The 19,299-nt window shown below is 27.3% G+C and overlaps 1 protein-coding gene across 1 annotated transcript in view; it reads left to right on the forward strand.

Annotated features, from left to right (window-relative positions):
* Positions 1-19,299, forward strand: part of LOC111043062 (hemicentin-1-like) — a 327,805-nt gene that overhangs the window by 218,955 nt on the left and 89,551 nt on the right. Inside the window, exons 5-6 of the mRNA XM_022327891.1 lie at positions 9,059-9,262; positions 16,252-16,397. Coding sequence (XP_022183583.1) covers positions 9,059-9,262; positions 16,252-16,397 — 350 coding nt within the window. The remainder of the gene's footprint in view (positions 1-9,058; positions 9,263-16,251; positions 16,398-19,299) is intronic.

Genomic DNA, 19,299 nt, shown 5'->3' on the forward strand with positions numbered 1-19,299 from the left:
TACAATTTTTCAAATGAGTCCTAGACTTTTTTATAGTTATGATATTCAAAAATATTACAGATACTTTCCATTGATATTTTTTGTCTGTTTTTAATTATTGGCTAGTCGAATAGACAAATAAATTATTTTCCAGACCTATATTTTACTCAAAATGTACACTACCATATATTGAGTGGACTAGTGGTTTATGTACATGAACACAAATGATTCAATAAATGATACTGAAATCATTTATGTTTATTATTTACACTAATAAGTAAAATATATATTATTTTTGAAAAATATAAATTGAATCCTGAATTATTGTAAACTTAATTGTGTCGTAGGTGAAAATTCAATATCAATAGATACCTAGTGGTTTCCCTTCCAGATTCTCTCATCAGTGGTTTTCTTAAAATTTAAATTGATGTTGTTATAAATTGTTGATTACATTTTCTTCTATAGCTAGCATTTCTGGATAATAAAGAGTGTGATTATGCATTTTGTCTATTATACTTTATAAATTATAACTGACAAGTTTTGAATGAAAAAAATCAAATGTTTACTAGGTGATTTTATCAAATTAAAATCACATTATTTGAAATTAAATATAATATTCTAAACATTATCATTTTATAAATATTTAATATTATATTCAGTAAATAATGCGTAAAATAACTATTCTAATTAAATTGTATTGATAGTAAATAATAAAATGAATACTCAAGGTATAATTAAAAACTAATGTTATTAAATTTGAATACAAATAAGAATAATAATCTAATTTAAAAAATATTTTTTAGTGATGTATTTTTTATTGCTGTGTTATTATATAATGGACAATTTGCCATACAATCATAAATATATTAAATTGTCAAAACTAAGCTTTTAAAGAATTTTATTACCCATAACGTATTAAAAAAAACATTATATTAAAACAATTAGCATGCTTCAATCCATGCTTTTCCCAAAATTATACAAACTTAACTCATTAGTCTAAAAAAATAATAACCAAACTTTTCAATGTGTTATAATTGAATATAATTTTACTTCATTTTCGTGTAAATTAAAATATTCTCAATGTCAGTGAAAAAAAACTAAGTAAATGTATTTTTTTAAATAATGTTCAATTATAGTCTTGTGTTACAAGAATAATAATATTTATCTCTCTATGAAATAAAAAAAAGTTCTCGAAATATTATTTAATGTTTCATAGTTCGTTGAAAGTGCCTTTCTTTTAATTTAAACAGGTACCTATTTAACTAATTATTACTGGCAATATTATAATGAAATAAACCATCTGTTAAAATGCAATTATTTCTAATTAACTAATTAAAATTTTAGAAGAAACATTTAGATTAAGCATTACAATAAGTAAGACTGACTAGAATAATTTTTTTGACAATTTTTTTTCTCAATAATATGGATTTATTTCAGTTTAAACTTCACACTTTTCTAAAATTAAATAAGACAATAAATAATATATTAAGATTAAAGTTGATAAATAATGTATTAGGTATTATATATGAAATACTTTAACTAATTATTTGTTTTAAATTAATATTAATTAACAAACTTTATTAACATACTCACCAGTATAATAAAAATTATATTAAAGGAATCAATTAACAAAAACAAAAGTGAAACCGATTGAAAAATATAGTTGTAAGTAGTTCTTGTAACACGTTAAATATAATATTTTCCTTGGCAAAAGTATTATGTGGTACAAGTTACTGAATCGAATGAGAATTGAAAAACAGTTAATCTGATATCGATGAACTAAATACAATTATACGAAATCGACTCATTTATTATATTTAAATGTTTAGTGTGTATATAATTCATTGTCATGTACAAGAATATTATAATATTAAAACAATGACGATTGTCATTGGCTTCAGGAAAAGTACCCGAATTTGTATTAGTAACAATATACATCAACTTTTAAACAGTCCGTCGTTTTCTAATGTAAATGTCAACATACATCGACTTATAATTATATTTTTATTGAAATAAAATAAAAAAAGAAAAGAAGAAATAAAACAATAATCATTTAATTTGAAATAATAAAAATTTTTTTTTAAAAATGCTTGGAATTCTACTTAAACATTACTAATCTGTCTTCTCAATAAGTTTTGCTGCACTATTAAAAAATATATTTGGTGAGGTTTTTTATGTTTTACTACATTATATAATGTATACTTTAAGCTATTTTTGATTACTGCTAACGTTTTATTTCATACACTATAATATTATTATATTATTATGTAAATTCGTTTGTTTTATTCAATCCTCTTGTACATTTTTATTCGTCTCATTATTATATATTTCTATTTTGACTAATATACTGACAAAACACAAATATCAATTAGGTACACGATGTATTATTATTTAATTTTCTCTTCGATTTGGATGTATAAAATATTTATTTGAATTTTTTGCATAACATTATGATACATTTTATATTACATACGTTAAATCAGACATTCAGTACGTACCTATAATCGTATAAGCGTATAACCTGTCAATGTTTTATAATATGGATTTACTCTAAAAGTACGTCGGCTAATCATTCGAATAATAATAATATGAAATTAATATGCCACGAAGATTTGATCAATAATTCATTTCAGTCCGTTGTCGTTACTTTTAATTGAAACTCGAAGTAAGCGACGGGCTAATTAATTATATATTACTCATCAAGTCAAACGAGACTTTTTAATTTAACTCCATTTTTTATAGTATTGATTACGAAAATGAATCTTTTGTGTCGTACTTAGGTATAATATGTTAGTATTGCCACAGATGGTAATATTTAACTTCTTCGAGTTTTTGATTTAATTTTAGCCCTAGGACTAAGTGTTTTAGTTTGGTATAAAATATTAAAAATAAATGTTAACATTTAAACAGCTGTGTACTAATATTGTTGTACTGAATTTACCAACAAATTGACCTACTCATTTGCGCAATCACTGATATGTGTATTGTACATACTCTCATAAAATATAACATTGTTATCAATAAATACGTTTTCTAATCATTTTTCCTCTTTTCAAAGTCCATTGAAAATATACAATAACCATCGATCGTTTGTGATTTTTATCGATAAATCTTTCAAATAACCAATACTCTGGTAATAATATTGGTTTCGGGATGGAATAATAATAATTCACATTGGTCTACCACGATGGTCGTAAAAACAAAACGATCCGGTAAACAATGCCTAAATATTCGCATCGCATAACGTAGTAATATTTGCGCATCGCGTAGTACCTCTGCAGTGTAGTAAGTACGGTCTCACGAGAGTAACGACAGTTACAACGAAAAAATAACTCTCCAGTATAATGTACAACAATATAATATGGCTATTATTTTTTCTTCTCGGCTCTCACGAGAATTGGTCACGGCCACGGTGTTTAACGATCGAGTCGTTCCGTACGTCACAAATAAATTTGTCGATCGGAAGCGCGAGTTGTGCTCACTAAACCGTCTAAACCTAACCAAAGCAATCGTCCACGGCGTGTAATGCCGTTGTATCGTGGTAGACCTTTGGGCGCCCCCCCCTCCCCCCGTGACACCTCTCCCAGACACTCTCGCAACGCCTCCCCGCCACTGCCTCCGTCAACCAAGAATTTATATTTGTTGTTGTTCCGCTCTATTATTCACCCCGCACGGTCGAGTGTCTTGAGTACGTGTCATTTGGAGACGTGTCGGAGTCGCCTTTACTTTAAAAATGTTCCCTCAACAGGCCACTTGAAAATATCTGTCATTAGTTCAGTGCTCGGAACTCATTCGCAATTACACATTCGTAAGAAGTACCTATGGTACATTTAAAATCTAGTTCGAATCAAGAACTTATTGATTTGTTTTATAATATTTGGGTTCTATTTCAAAACATATTTTATATTGCGTGAATTTTTCGTTACTTGGTAACTCCCTGACAATACCACATCACTTCCGCTTTAGACACTACCTAATATTCAATTAGTAAACTACAACTACCCATATTTGCTTTATATGCATCACATTATTGATGTTCTCAAAGATTGTTATGATTTATTGGATGAAATATTTAATTTCCTAGTTTGAAAATTGTTCATTAAAACTAAAACATTTATGCTTGCGAAATAAATTAGTATGAATTTAATTTATGTTTAAAATGTCGGTATATATTAAGAGAGTATTGATATTAGATTTTGAGTGGAAAGATGAATAATGTATTAGTTGTACAATCGTATATCTTTTTAGTTTTTTCATTATTTTATTGTGTCCCATCACCTATTGGAGCAGGAAAAAATTAAACATCTTCTGCTTTAAAGCTTACGTTTTATCATGATTCGACTTTTAAGACAACTATTTCTTCTCAAACAGTTTTTGTTATTTTGTTATAATTCGAAAATATATTAATCTTACCTATAAACTTGAAACGTTCATCCATTATTTAAAATTACAAACAAAGCACATAAAGTTTTTATCATTGACGTGATTATATTTTATTATTCACCGGTTTCAATGATATATTTCAGTCTTCCGTACAGATTATTGTGATTACCTACTAAAACCTCACCTAACAGGTTCAATTCGTCCAACGGGATCCAAGGACATCCTCATAATATATGAGAATCTTATTCGTGTATAAGAAATAATAATATTTCCATATATATAATTCTTGTGTACATGTGTACTTATTTGAACTCAGTTAGACGAATTTCATAAAATTAAAAAAAATTGATACATTTTTGTCTCTGGATAGTTTAGATTCACTATTGGACTCAACCCGGAGAGAAGTTTAAACAGCGGTTTTGAGATTTACATTGTACTTTTTTTGTTTATATTGGTTCGCATTGGTTAATCGGACAGATGGGGTAAAAGCATGAGTCAAATCGTCACATTTATGGTTTTGAATAAAGAAATTGTATCATAAAACAAACCTGAGAGTTGAATATAGTTATATAGTTGTATAATAGATAATCACGAAATATATGATTTTGTGAAAAAATCTTGGTCAAATTAGTTCATAAAGCCAGGTGCACCGACCCAGTGTTGTCCGTCAACTAAGGTACACCAAAACCAAGACATACCTCTATAGTGCTATATTTTATATTTTCACTTTTTCACTAACAAAGTCGGGTTATACAGCTAAAAATGGATGTTGGTTCATCCGAAGTTAATAGACTCAAAAACTACTGGACCGTTTTCAATAAAAGTTATATCGATAGATTCCTTGAGACTTGGATGGTGTTTAAAGCTTATTTTTTCAACTCCCGTGAGTAGCTAAAGGGTAGCTCAAACATGATTTTTTTTCCAGCTTACGAAAAATGAATTTTTTTTGTGTATCTAAACCACCTTTGGTTACATATATTTTATAACTATTATAGTTAGACAAATATGGCAAATATATTTATTAAAAGAAAAAAAATCTTTGGGCAGGTCGACGTCAGACGGGACAGCTAGTACCACTGCTACTAATACTACTGCTACTAATACTACTGATCTACTACTGATACCTACTAAATGATTGAAGTTTTCAAAACGCAGAATTTTTGTTTATATTTCAAAATTACACGGCAATTTGTTAAAGTCAGATCTCAAAGACACATCAATTACAGTGGCTTTCTATACTTCTAATGTCTAATATTCTAAATTGATTTTAGATTTAACGTACGATGGGAGGTGTTTACATTTTGGATTTGTCGTTACAATTTTTATAGATTATATAACAATTACTAATTCTGTTTTGAGTTGAATTTCATACGTCCGGGTGCCAGTGTCACGCACCTATACACAATTTAAAATTAAAGGTACGACATTTTTACAGAACTGCCGTCCTATGAGAAAACGTTTTAGTATCAAACTAAAGCTTATACAATTCCCTAAAAAATCTGTAATACTTAATATCAAAATATATCTCTTATCACAAGAAAATAAATCTAGGCCATAATATCAAATACGACATAAATCCAACAATGAGTAAAAAGTAAGATAAAATCATTTCTCCAGTGAACTCCAGAGTCTTCTCTTGATGTACACGTTATAAATAATAATAATGTACCGTTAGGTATCGTTTATAATGTACAAATTTAATTTTCGGAATAGTAAATAAATGGTGATACCTATTAAAATCCACATGATCTCACAATTTTTTTCGGATTCGTGTTTCTGCCCTGCAGCTGCCCTAAACTACAGACCATTACCACACCCACTGTACTGTTATGCCGGTGTGAGGTCAGTTAATTATAAGCGCAGTTATCTCGACAACGGACTATCCCGGCCACCTATGCAGTATTTATGTTTATTGCTTTCTGTACTATTAATTGTGTCTTAGACACGCTTGTTGGATTAAACTGGCAAAGTTTTGGGTAGTAATTTTTCCTTGATGGAATAAAATTGAATTATTTGTCTGGGTGTGTACATTACCTTTTATAATAGGACATGCGTACTATATATGTACTTACTATATATCTCACCACTGGTTTATCAGTTATCGTCTTGGATCCTGGGAGGGGGGGGGGTATTGTACGGAAAATACACATTAATTATAAAAATAATACGTACGAGTATTTAATGATGACGTTCCATTTTTGTTGAAATGGTTAAATCATTATTAGATAAATACTTGCAAGTGAGTGTTTGGTGAAATTAAAGTTGCAGTTTAGTATTGGGTTATTTGAGAGCGAGTTGTGTTTCAATGCAGTTATATTGTTCTACTCGAAAGATTTGATCAAAATAACACCACCTAGGAAATTATACATTTTTATTTTGAAGCATCACGTGATATGCTCTGAACTATATGTATTCCCTGTTCACAGAGACATTTTCGGGAGAAAGGCGTCGATAAAAAGGGGAGATAAAAAATAATTTATAAGTTCGTGCTGATGGTAGATTGCTAAAAAAAAATGTTTATATCACCTGTCCGAATAAATTGCGCTTAATTTATAAAGCGCAGAAGGTCCAAGCTAAATATCCAATTTCTAGGGTCTATTTAGGATTGAACTTCATTGGTTCCTCTTCAATTCTGTCACCCCTTACTTCTATTTCTCTGCACTATATATACCATTTCATCGCCGATATTAATTCAACGATTTATTTGCCCAATCGAAATGAAGTCGGTGGCAACAGCTGAGACACGTGGTACCATAATCTTCTCCTTTTAGAAGAGGAAAAGGTTTTATTTTTATTTTATTTTACTTTTCCAATACTCTACCGTAACCCGAATACATAAATATATATATATATATATATTGATCAGTCATCGATTCTATCAACAATCCATTTGGTTTATGGAGTCCAGAACATATAATATTTTACTTATTTTGTTTATACGAAATACTATTATAAGATGTATAAAAAAAAAAATAATAAATAATGAGTGTATATTAACTGACACTAATACTTGCATCTTATAATTGTTATATACTAATTATAACAAAGAAAATGTTCAAAACATTAAAAATATTTATGATTGTAGTTAAAAATACGTAAGTGAATAGTTGTGTGATAGCTAATGAAAAAAATTATTAAAATTCTATATTCATAAATAATATATTATGTCAATAAGCTTAGATGCATAATAAATAAAAATAATACTAAATAAAAATAAAGTCAGTGATTATTTATGTAATTTTGTCGATATTGGTGTACTGATATTGTATAATGAATATATGAAACGCCGTAGGTACTATTATTATTAATACCATATTATTATAAAAACAGGTATTATGCATATTTTTAATTCAGTATTATTTTATATTTTAAAATACTAATTCTACTTGTTAGTTGTAAGTATAATAATAATAATAATAATAATGAGAATTACTTATTTATAAAGCCAATATTGTTTTATAAAGCGTGATTAAAATGTACTAGTGCATTTTCCCGTTTATTCTTCTCCATAACTGCTTTAAAGTTTAAACTATTACAAACAATTTGTTGTTTAAGTAATATTGAGAGTTATAATAATAAAATTATATTTTGTATTACGTTTAAAAAAATCAATCGCAGAAAAAATTGTTGAATAAAATAGTTAAACATTTACAAAAAACTTATGAAGACAAAGATAAATAATATACTCAAGTACAGTTTGGTAAGAACTAAGAAGTATTCCCTAGCAAGTTCCTAAAATATGGGAACTGTTGTTTTATTCCATGTGTATAAAAGTAGTACGTTAAGATAGAAAAAAATCAAAGGCTTTGGGCTGTTTGGAAGTTTATTTTGAGAATCGAGTATCAACTTTAAAATGTAGACCTGGGTAGTTTAGTTTCTGAATGTAATAATACTATTTATACGAAATATAAATATACTTATATTATTTATTACTTAATACTTATGTAAATAAAATAGAATTTTTCGTCATAGAACTTAAAAATTATTTATGTTTCATAGGTATGATAGTGAAATAAAAAATTTAATATTCAATTAATTGAACATTATTACTTAATAACAGGGACGTTGGAGTATTGTGTTAATTTAAGTTCATATTATATTATAATCAATTTGAATCGCATAAAAATGCTGTTATTTTTTAATAAACATGTTGATGAAACTTCAAGCATTGAAAATAAATTACTTTGTATTGAATTTGTTTCTAAAATTAATTTTTTTTTTTAAAACCTATTGTCATTTTGTTTATGTACTATTTAATAGTAAAACTTAATTCATTAAAATACCAAACATTTATTATTATTATCAAACATTTCTCGAATATACCTGAATGGTAGAGAAATATAACGTTTCCAAACAGGTATTTATGTCAACCTTCAAAGGTATCATTGGCTTTCCTCTTGCGCTCCAATAATAATAAAAGTACACACGTTTCGCCATGGATACACTTGCTCAGAGCGTGCACCTAAATTTCCAAATAAAAAATGTCAATTTCTTCTGTGCATAAACATAATATTAACACAATACTGCACCTAATATAATAAGTGATGATGTAGACAATTAGCATATCACATAATCTGGAAATATGGTTTTACCCTCTATAATATTGCTACATATGATAGGCATCTTAACAATGATAATATTATCTATCTAAGAAACAAGCAGTTTGAATCATGGGTTTGTTATTATTTTTTTTTAGGAAATCCTCCGCCGGTAGTCGTGTGGTTGAAAAATGATCAAATTGTGGACGATGAGTGCGAACACAACTCGATGAATGCCATCGAAAACAGGCTGCACTGGCCGTCTGTCAGTCGCCAAGACTTCGGTTCGGTGTTCACGTGTCAGGCGTCAAACACGAGGCTAATGGATCCCCGACAAGCATCCGTCGTGTTGGACCTTCGACGTGAGTACATACATATTTGGTTTTACTTTTTTCTTTAATTTACCTTAAGCTGCGGAGGAGGTTTTTATATTCATTTGCAAATATCGTATAACACAACAAAAAAAAAAAAAATTTGAAGACTGCCAATTTCCCAAACGACCAATTTACTAAACAACCAATTTCAGGCGATCAATTTTACAACGATCAATTTCATACGACCAATATTAACTGTGCCCCGGCGTTTTAATCGGGCCTGGTTTTATTATAAAGGGGACCTAAGTATTTTGTGCTTTTTTTTTTTGAAAAATAGAATACACTGTTGCAACAATAAAATACAAAAACCAACTATATGATAAGTTTTTTTTTCTACCGTTATCGAGTCGATCGGGGTACTAGAAAGGACGGGTGGTTAATTAAAACCCAACGGATATAATTATTTATATACAGATGTGTCTACCGGTGATGTATGCGGGTAGGTATATAATATGTATTATAGACGATGGCAGTCCTGCAAGGGTCGGTAAGGTCGTCGATCTAACAGTCTTAATTGGACGTCAGAATTAAGCAGGAGAGAAAAGAAACTGTAAAAAAAAAACTAATGAACTTTATTAGCCTTTCGTGAATCCATTATCTCTGTCTCTTTTTTTCTTTTTACTTTCCTCTGTCTCGCTCTCTCTTTATTCATCTTTTTCTATCTCACGACCTGCACTTTACGTCCACCACGTAATTACTATTCGTAATCGTGTGTACAGGAAAAAAAATTAAGTTCCTTGATGAAAAATATAATGTGAAATAAAAGGCATTGGTGTTTCGTTTTTCTTTTTTTTTTCATCCGACTACTATTACATCGGTTCGTGGCGGTGGTGTAAAAAGAATTTTTTTTGTTTGTTGTTCGACGCCCACTCTGGCCGAAGCGTGTCTGATTATTTGTTGTCCGCCAACGGCCCAATAAACAACAAGGGCAACGTGCGAAAAGTCACGAAGTGAAAATAAAAAAATACACACTATGTTATGTTTATATGATATTGTGTCTCCCGTATTGTTCGTTTCGCATCGATCAAAACCAAAAATGTCTTTGGATAACCGTGATCAAGACGTACATTATTATTCCTTCTCATCTCTAGAAAATATATAAAATGAGCAAGACATTCTTTCACCTCATGATTCCTTATGATATAATGATATTGTTAAGTACGGTTTGTTATTACTTTAATGAAATGTGTGCAATATTGCTATCGTAATAATGGTATTCGTGTTAATCCTGTGCTCGCCAGCTATATGATAAACGGCAGTCACCGCGTGTACCCTCTCGTCCAAAATTGCGCTCAGCACATGGCACGCTTAATAATGTATTTTGTTTTAATAAAGAGTAATCGGACTACCTGACACATTAATGAGAAACTTACCAAGATTATATTATTAGGTACCCGTGTATGCTGTTCGGACACATGGAAATATGTACATAATAGTATAATATATTGGCCGCCTAGGAAAATATTCCGCTAATTTTACACTCAATTACTTTTTTAGGTTTATGTAAATTCGTAGAGCACTAATTTAATAACGAGACGGAATAAATAAGATACTTATTTATGTTGACAATATAAGGTTTAGGTACTCTAAAACTAATTTTGATTAGCTGTTTTGAATATTCACTATTGATTCGGTAGGTTTTGTTTGACAATTTTATATTTATTTTGCTGTTCAGACCTTAGCTATTTTGGTTTCACGGTTATATCGGTAAATCGAAATGTCATATGTAACTATTACAATAGTATTATTATTGTATATTGTTCTACTACTTAACGGTTAATCAATATAATAAATACAACTGTAAACGTGTTTACCGACAATAGCCCCTTTTATTTTCATTTTTATTCATTGAGCTTTTCGCTAACAAAAATGTAACTTAATTGTTAACTTGTATTTTCTTTTTTTTAAATATGATTTAATTTAATAAGTAATAAAAAAATGTATCAAGACACACACAAAAAAAAACCCCACATCGTTGTAAAATCTATTCATTCATCGCTCCACTCCGAATTTAAAACCGATTTCAACAAATATGTTTTAGTTTTAATAATAATAATAATAGTAGTATTGTTTCTGCCCTTTAATTATGTTCATGTAATATATTAATCATTTATAAAAATAAATTATAATTATAATTATTTATTATTATAGCTATCCATTTGGTACAAGTGCATATTGTATATATTTATTCCAAAAATATTATTGAGTACTATAAGTTCATATATAATATTACATTTTCAGCTATTTCTTATAGAAAATGCTTATTTCTTAAGGATATACACAACAATGATTTTTAATGAAATATTTCAAAATATTATTTATATAAAAAGAAATAGTTCGAGTATTATTGATTAGAAAATCACAATAAATTCTACAAAACTCTGTCCTATTTTGAATTTTGAATTTTCGATCGTATTATACTAAAGATTGTTTTATTAATTGTGCTATATTAACTCAATTTACCTTTATGGTGTATTATGTAATCCATCCTTTTTTTATAGTTAAACTCTATAGTAAATAGTAAGTCATTTGATATTTTTCTTTTATTTATCTTAACTGTATATCACAGTATTAAACTTAAATATTATTCAATATACAAGTATTTTCTTAAATTGCAAAAAAGCATAATAGCTATCGTTTTAAATAATAATAGCTGTATTCTATTAAACTACATTTAAACATTTCTTGCTTAAATGTAATTCAACTAAAGGATAACACGTACTACACGTAGTACCTATTTAATGTTAGTTTGTTATTTTATTTAATAAATAAATAGTAACTTTTTAGTTGTAATCAGTCTGGAAATATCTGTACCATTTGAGTATTCAAAATCTAATCTAAAATAATGTCTGGGCTTCTCACACAAACATGTTCAGTGTGGTCAATCATTTTCTCAAATAACTAATTAATAATAAAAACACAATATTGAAATCACCTATTATCTGTAATTTCAAAATAAAACACATTTTGAACGTTGTATTTTAATCAAAATAGGTTGTATGTATTTCCTCGGTGATTAGCTTATGAATATTATTATGTACGTATGATCATGTTAATGGTTTTGATACTTAATATACACTCATGTAAATGTACATTAACAAGTCAATTTTCGTGAAAAGCAATGAATTAGAGTACCTATATTGTACCTACGTATAGAATATCATACATGTTACGTTCTAACAAATTATCGTTGTACGATTATAATTATAACTAATTCATGATCTCAGAATATTGTACCTCAGTCAAATAAAGTGACCAACATAAAGACTGGAAAAATAAGGCAGGAAAAAATTAACACAAATATTTGCGTCTTCTAACTATTCGAGATAATGAAATATTATCGATTATTATTTATTATGTATTTTTATGATGAATTATAATATTAAATAATAATTTATGTTTTTATGCTCGTCCACCCATTAGACACTGGGAATACAATAGTTATAATACTGAATGGAAAAAATGAAGTTATGGACATATTAAAAATTAAATAACTCAAATATTGTGTAATAATTAATTGAATAAATATAGTTTGATTAATTTTTGAGTTTAACATATTTTATTTTATGACATTTATAAAAATAAACTAGTAACTTTACAACTTTATTGTTAGTTTTATGGTTTGAATGTTAAATATTATTATGTTTTTTTTCAAAAATGTTACGATGGATAAACCTGTGGGCCAGCAGAGATAAAAATATATATTTTTAAGGGCGAGTGGCCTAATACATGGCTAAATAAAAAATGTGTCCACCTTGAGCGTGTTACACAGTTTTTGTAACCGAATCTATCATTTAAAATCACTTAATTCATTAATGATTCACATAATACCTATACTTGGTATATTATGTATTGATACACGTTATAGTTCAACTAAGTTCTTTGAAATAATCTGAAAATGATGACAGTCTTTAACATTTTCTAAGTCCTATATTATGCAGGAAATAATAAAACTTTTACAATAATTGTGAATAAAACAAAAGTCTTTGTGCAGCATAGTGTTATGTACAAAACAATTCAATAATAGCGGTCACTGAGTTAAGTATAAAATATAACCGACACTCGTAGAAACATAATTTATTAACGACATAAACTTATTATTAATAACATAAAACGTACACCGTGCTTTTGTGTAGCACGCATAATATAAAACTGAAGGGCCCCTCTGTATATGCGTGTGCAATTAATAATTTGAATACAATTTATCTGTTCATCGCCTGCGAGAGTATTGTGTAATTTGTTACCTACACGTGCAGCGAGCGTACATTTATGTTTTAAAATTGATTTAATCAAAACCAAAAAAAAACCCATCTCGAGTTGTTTGGAAGCCAGTCGATATTGTTTATCAGTTATAAGTTATAATATAACACATTGCAGTAGTGGGTATAAAACTATTATACCATAATCTTTTTGTTTTTCTTTACGAAATATCGTTCTCGTAGCTAGGTACCTACTTGATAAAATATATCCAATTAAGTTTTAAGTAGGTACTTTTATTTACTGATTGAATATTGCATCTGTTGTTGTTAGTTTTAATTTTTGGTTTACCTAGTATTTCAATTTCCTAAGAAATGGAAAACTACAAAAACTGCCGGAAAATGTAAGAGAGTGTGATTGAAGCGTTATTTTCAAAATGTCGGTATGAATCGTGTTATTTTCAACCTTCTGAATGTTATTCGTTATCATCCTTTTTGAATTCAATACTTATATCCCAAGTCACAATATAAGTGTGACTCGCGCCAATGAAACTGAAAAACAGGTTTATCTCTCGCCAGACCGCTTTCTATTTTTGCATTCATTAGGTTATATTTTCTTCTGTACTTGAGATTTCACAAGCGCTGTAGTGTATACAAAAATATAGGATATTATTGTGTAATTAAAATATTATGCTGTTCATTATTCGTTATTATTATTATTATTTTTTAACTTTTTTGTTAACCTTTAACACTTTTATTAATAATAAACAAGGAGACCTTTGAATGAAGAATCAATGTTTTGTACACAATACTACGTACCTAAGTAATTTTGCATATATAACTATGTACAATGTACATCTATATAAAAAATATTAATTTTAATAACAAATTGATTACTAAAATACTGTGTAATCTCGTTGGGAAAAAGGTTAAAACTTAAAACTGAAGTCAAGCGTGACGAATTTAATTATTCCTCGCTTAAATGGAATTAACATTTAAGATAATCTAGATTATAGTTTGAAATTTAGTTCACACTTACTTCGAGTACGTTCATAATGTATTTGGTAACAATACGCACATGTACGTTGCACACATAAATATTGTATCAAGCATTATAATATATATAAACGCGTAATTGAAAATTCCATTATCCGTATTCATAAGGTGATGAAATGTTCGGCTAGAAATTTTTAATTCGGCAGTCAGTTGGTGTTAACTAAAGTACCAACACGGCTTTCGTATACCACATTTATTATTTATGGAAAGTTGAAAAACTCGATATCTCGCGGGGAAAATGATTTTTCATGAAAGCGTTCAAAGTAATATTTTTCACTTTGGTTCCAGGAGTTTTCATAACGGAAAAATTCTAAACCCCAAGTGTGCATATATATAATATATTTATATATACCTGCAGCTTACGTACATATACGTCTCGTGCAGATGGATCCTACGGGGGAAATTATTCTTTTTATCCGACACAGAAGCACTATATTTATATAATATATAATATGTTACCGTACATTATAATATGTCTTTTGAATCACCTACTCAATCAGTATTTTATTCCTCCAGTATACCATGCAATGACAGATTCATTATCAATTTAAATAATGTAATGTATGATTTTATTTCTACAATATATACATAATATATTACATAATGTAATATGACATAATATAATAGTAGCCAAGTAGGTATGTACTTTTTTTTTATCTCCTTTAAAAATGTAGCATGGGGATTGATAAATACACATATTATATTATTAAATTTTACAAAACCAAAGACATAAGAAAAATTTAATAAAAAAAAATTTAATCAACCCATGAAAACTTTTTTTTTTTAAACCTAAGTGGATTAAAAATAAACTGAATAAGTATGTATACAAGTATTTTGTGATGACCATGTAATTCTTAAATAAATTGTCTGTAAGTCATGTTAGATATTATCCTAGTTCCTGATAACAATTTATATGAAAATAAGTATACCTATTAATTACATAACTACTTAATATATATATATAATAAAGTTAAATTATTTTTTGAATATTATACATTTTCATTATTACACAATATAGGTTTTACTTTATAATCATTTGATTGATATTCATATACATACCATAGTGAAAATAAAATAACTTGCAATAATAAGTAATAAGTCTATTCTGCTATACATAGTATACGTATTTTAATTTAACACTTGCAACATATTATAGAATGTTAAATGTATAAATTGTATGTAATTCTAATATGAAATTTTGTAAAAATAACAAGTATCAATAATACTTTATATTATTGTATAGAGTTAATTAAACTTAAATTTGTTCACATAAAACAGTTCATTGTTGATTCAATATTTCCTCCCTCTAAAATTGTTTTAAGAAAATCCATAGATATTTTATTTGTATTTGTACTTATAGAACTATATAACATCTCCGGAAGAAAATTTTGCATACAACCATTTAACTTCGGTATAGTTATAAAATTTATTAAAAAATATGATTATTACTAAATAATTACTTATTACTAATTACTTTTATGAACAAAAAAAAATTATTTAATAAGTATAATTTTAAAGACATATTTTCATTTTTAATAATACTACCTAGACATAGAATAGTTAGTTATTATGAACAAATATATAAATTTAAAAAATGTAGAACAACCCATACTCTAATCCATTATCACCATTGAAAACCAATTTCCCCTAAATATGTTCAATGCAGAATTATTTATTAATTATATAAGATAATTAAACATATTTTCCGTTTGTTATGTATTTTAGTTCCACCACTAACAGTAACATTTTCTGTCATGGACGAAGTTTTGGTAGCTGATCGAAGATACGATGTTCAGTGCCATTCTGCTGGATCCAGACCACCAGCATCAATTACGTGGTATAGAAATGATAAGAAGCTCCCAAAAATAAAGGTAAGTTACATTATGGGTAATCAATTACTTTTTAGTTAAATACATTTTATAAAGAAATTATTATGCATAGTTGAACTCAATAACCAAATTTTGCTTACTCCAGAAATTAATATAAAGTACCTAATTATAAGTTATTGCATACATTAATACTATATAGGAGAATAATAATATAATAATAACACAATTGTAAGTTGACAGGATGATATATCATACTTTAATTATTTTATATTTAATATTAAAGTAGAAATATGAAATTAAAAAAAAAAATGTTGGTAATATTGAAGGTTGTAAATATTACCCTACAAACTAATATTAATGGTATCCAATTTTTTCACAAAAAAAAGAAATAAAATAGGTACCTAAAAAGACTGCGCTTGTAGATATTTTATACACGAGTATTTTATGTCAGTTGTAAGTTGAATTGCTTTGAACTTACATCATTTATTTTAAGCATATTTTTAAACATCACAATACAACAATCAAAAACTATATGACCATTCTAGTTTATACGTCAAATATATACTTAATTACTTACAGAAATTGGAACCATAGTGATACACGCAGTCGAAATTAATCCTGTTTTTAATTATATTTCACGTAACGGATACATTATAGTATTATACTAAATATAAATTCAAGAAAAATATATACCTCATTAATGTTTAGTAAAATAATTAATACCAAGACATAATATTGTGTTATCCAATATAAACCTAACATCACCTAACCATCTATATGATATGACCTACAGTACGTTGGTATTTATTTGCGTATAATATATACAATACAAGTCATTAAAATGGCCACGCAGACTGTAGAGGTATTAATTATTATCAACCATTATTTTGACATTTTAATAAAAAAGTTGATCATAATAATAATGTAACATTGATCCGCTTTACATTATTTCACTTGAAAACATGTTCATAATTTATGCAGAACTGTACCTATACCTCATTGGCTGAGGATAACAATATAACGCAAACATTAGTACATAATAACATTGAGTATATATTGTTTACAATATAGTATACTCAGTAGTAGTAGTAGTTATGAGCAATGTATGAGTATATCAATAAATAAATAATCTCATTTAACAACGAATATTGTAATAAAGCTCAATGCCACTTACTACAGTTTTAAAGTTTAAATAACAAAATTATTTCAAAATCTTCGAGCGCTAATCATGTAGGTTCAATACTAGACAAACTATATTATATTCTAATCTGGATGGTTCATAATATTATATAAAACAAAATACCTACTCTTACTAAATTCTAGAAAAAAAAAGAAATATCATTATTACTTAATTGATACATTTTTTAACTAAATTTAAAAGACAAAAAATATAATTTATAACACCCCTAATACACATCCGGACATATGGCAGATACCTTATTATGGAGTGAGGGGAAAAAATTAAGCACTTATAAAATTCAAATCCAGTCAATAACTTTCCGTCACCTGTTACCACAAATTCACCATTTTACAATCCAAACAATACGCTTAACTTGGATTTAAAAATAAACAATATAGAAGAAATGGCTAAAATCCTGTAGGTATATATGTTTTTGATCCCAACTATCATACCGTTCAAAACCCCCATATCTATTACTCGTGACACCATCTTCCTCAGAAAACTTAATAGAAACTAGAAACTGGTGTAGTGATTTAAACCTTAACTAACCCGTCATTCGGGAAACAAAAATCTAGGCTAGTCAATTTATGAAATTAAAGTATAAAGTTTAAGTTAAAATATTTAAATATGCCCACTAAACAATTTCTTATGAACTATTTTTGTCTAAATCATTTGAATATTATATTCGAACGGTTAATGTACTTCACCAGTTTTTTACAGTTATCTAATGTGATATACCTAATATTATTATAAAAGTATCAGCCATTCAATGGCAAAACTTAATAAACTAATCAGTGTAGATTTTTATTCCCTGAGCAACGGAGTCAGTTGAGATTTACAATAATACTCAGCACCAATTTATAAGAAGTTTTATGGATATATGACAAGTTGTTAAGATATAAGAACATATTTTTTAAACACAACAATTTTTATTATACATTTATACGTCAATACGTCCACTTGTGTAATTTATTGAAAAGAATCGATTTTTCATATATATCATATGATAATGATAAATAATTATCATATTATTACCTTTACTTATTTATTCATATTTTATTTAAATAATTCGCGATCCGTATTGTTGTATACTAACGATTTTCGTGTAAGCAAATGTACTCTAACTAATCTCGTACAAACTATTTTCGATTAACAATTTACGTGATACCGTATTAAAATACAAAAAAAACATGGAATATTACCTTAGATATTTAGATTCACTTTATTTCAAAACCATTTAGTTTTATTTTATTCCAATAAATCATTTCAATAAGTTACTCGAGATAATTAAATTAACTTTATTTAGCAATTTTTCAAAATAAATTGTACTTAATTGTGACATATGGTTTAATAAGGCATACACAACTGTATCAACAAATGTAACTTTGTTATTCATATTACATTGATTTTATGAAATTATAAACAATATCTTGTTAAATATTTTAATATTATAAAAGCTATACCCATACAATAAAAAAAATAAAAAACTGATCGAATGATAATTAATCTTAAGGACAAAAAACCTTTGATACAACAATAATGATGATAACAAATAATATTTTATTTTTCTTCATAAATTATATTTGTATATTATACCTACTATGTTTTACTAAACTAAGTATATTTTATCTATATATTCTATATAAATATTTATACAATTCGATGAAAATAAACTCGTTTGTCTAAACACAAGTGTTTGATAATTGTTTCAACATCTAAAATATGGTACAGTCGATGAATAAATGCAATTCAAATACATTCCAA

The sequence above is a fragment of the Myzus persicae genome, unplaced genomic scaffold (assembly GCF_001856785.1).
Source record: "Myzus persicae strain clone G006 unplaced genomic scaffold, MPER_G0061.0, whole genome shotgun sequence".
Lineage (NCBI taxonomy): Eukaryota > Metazoa > Arthropoda > Insecta > Hemiptera > Aphididae > Myzus > Myzus persicae.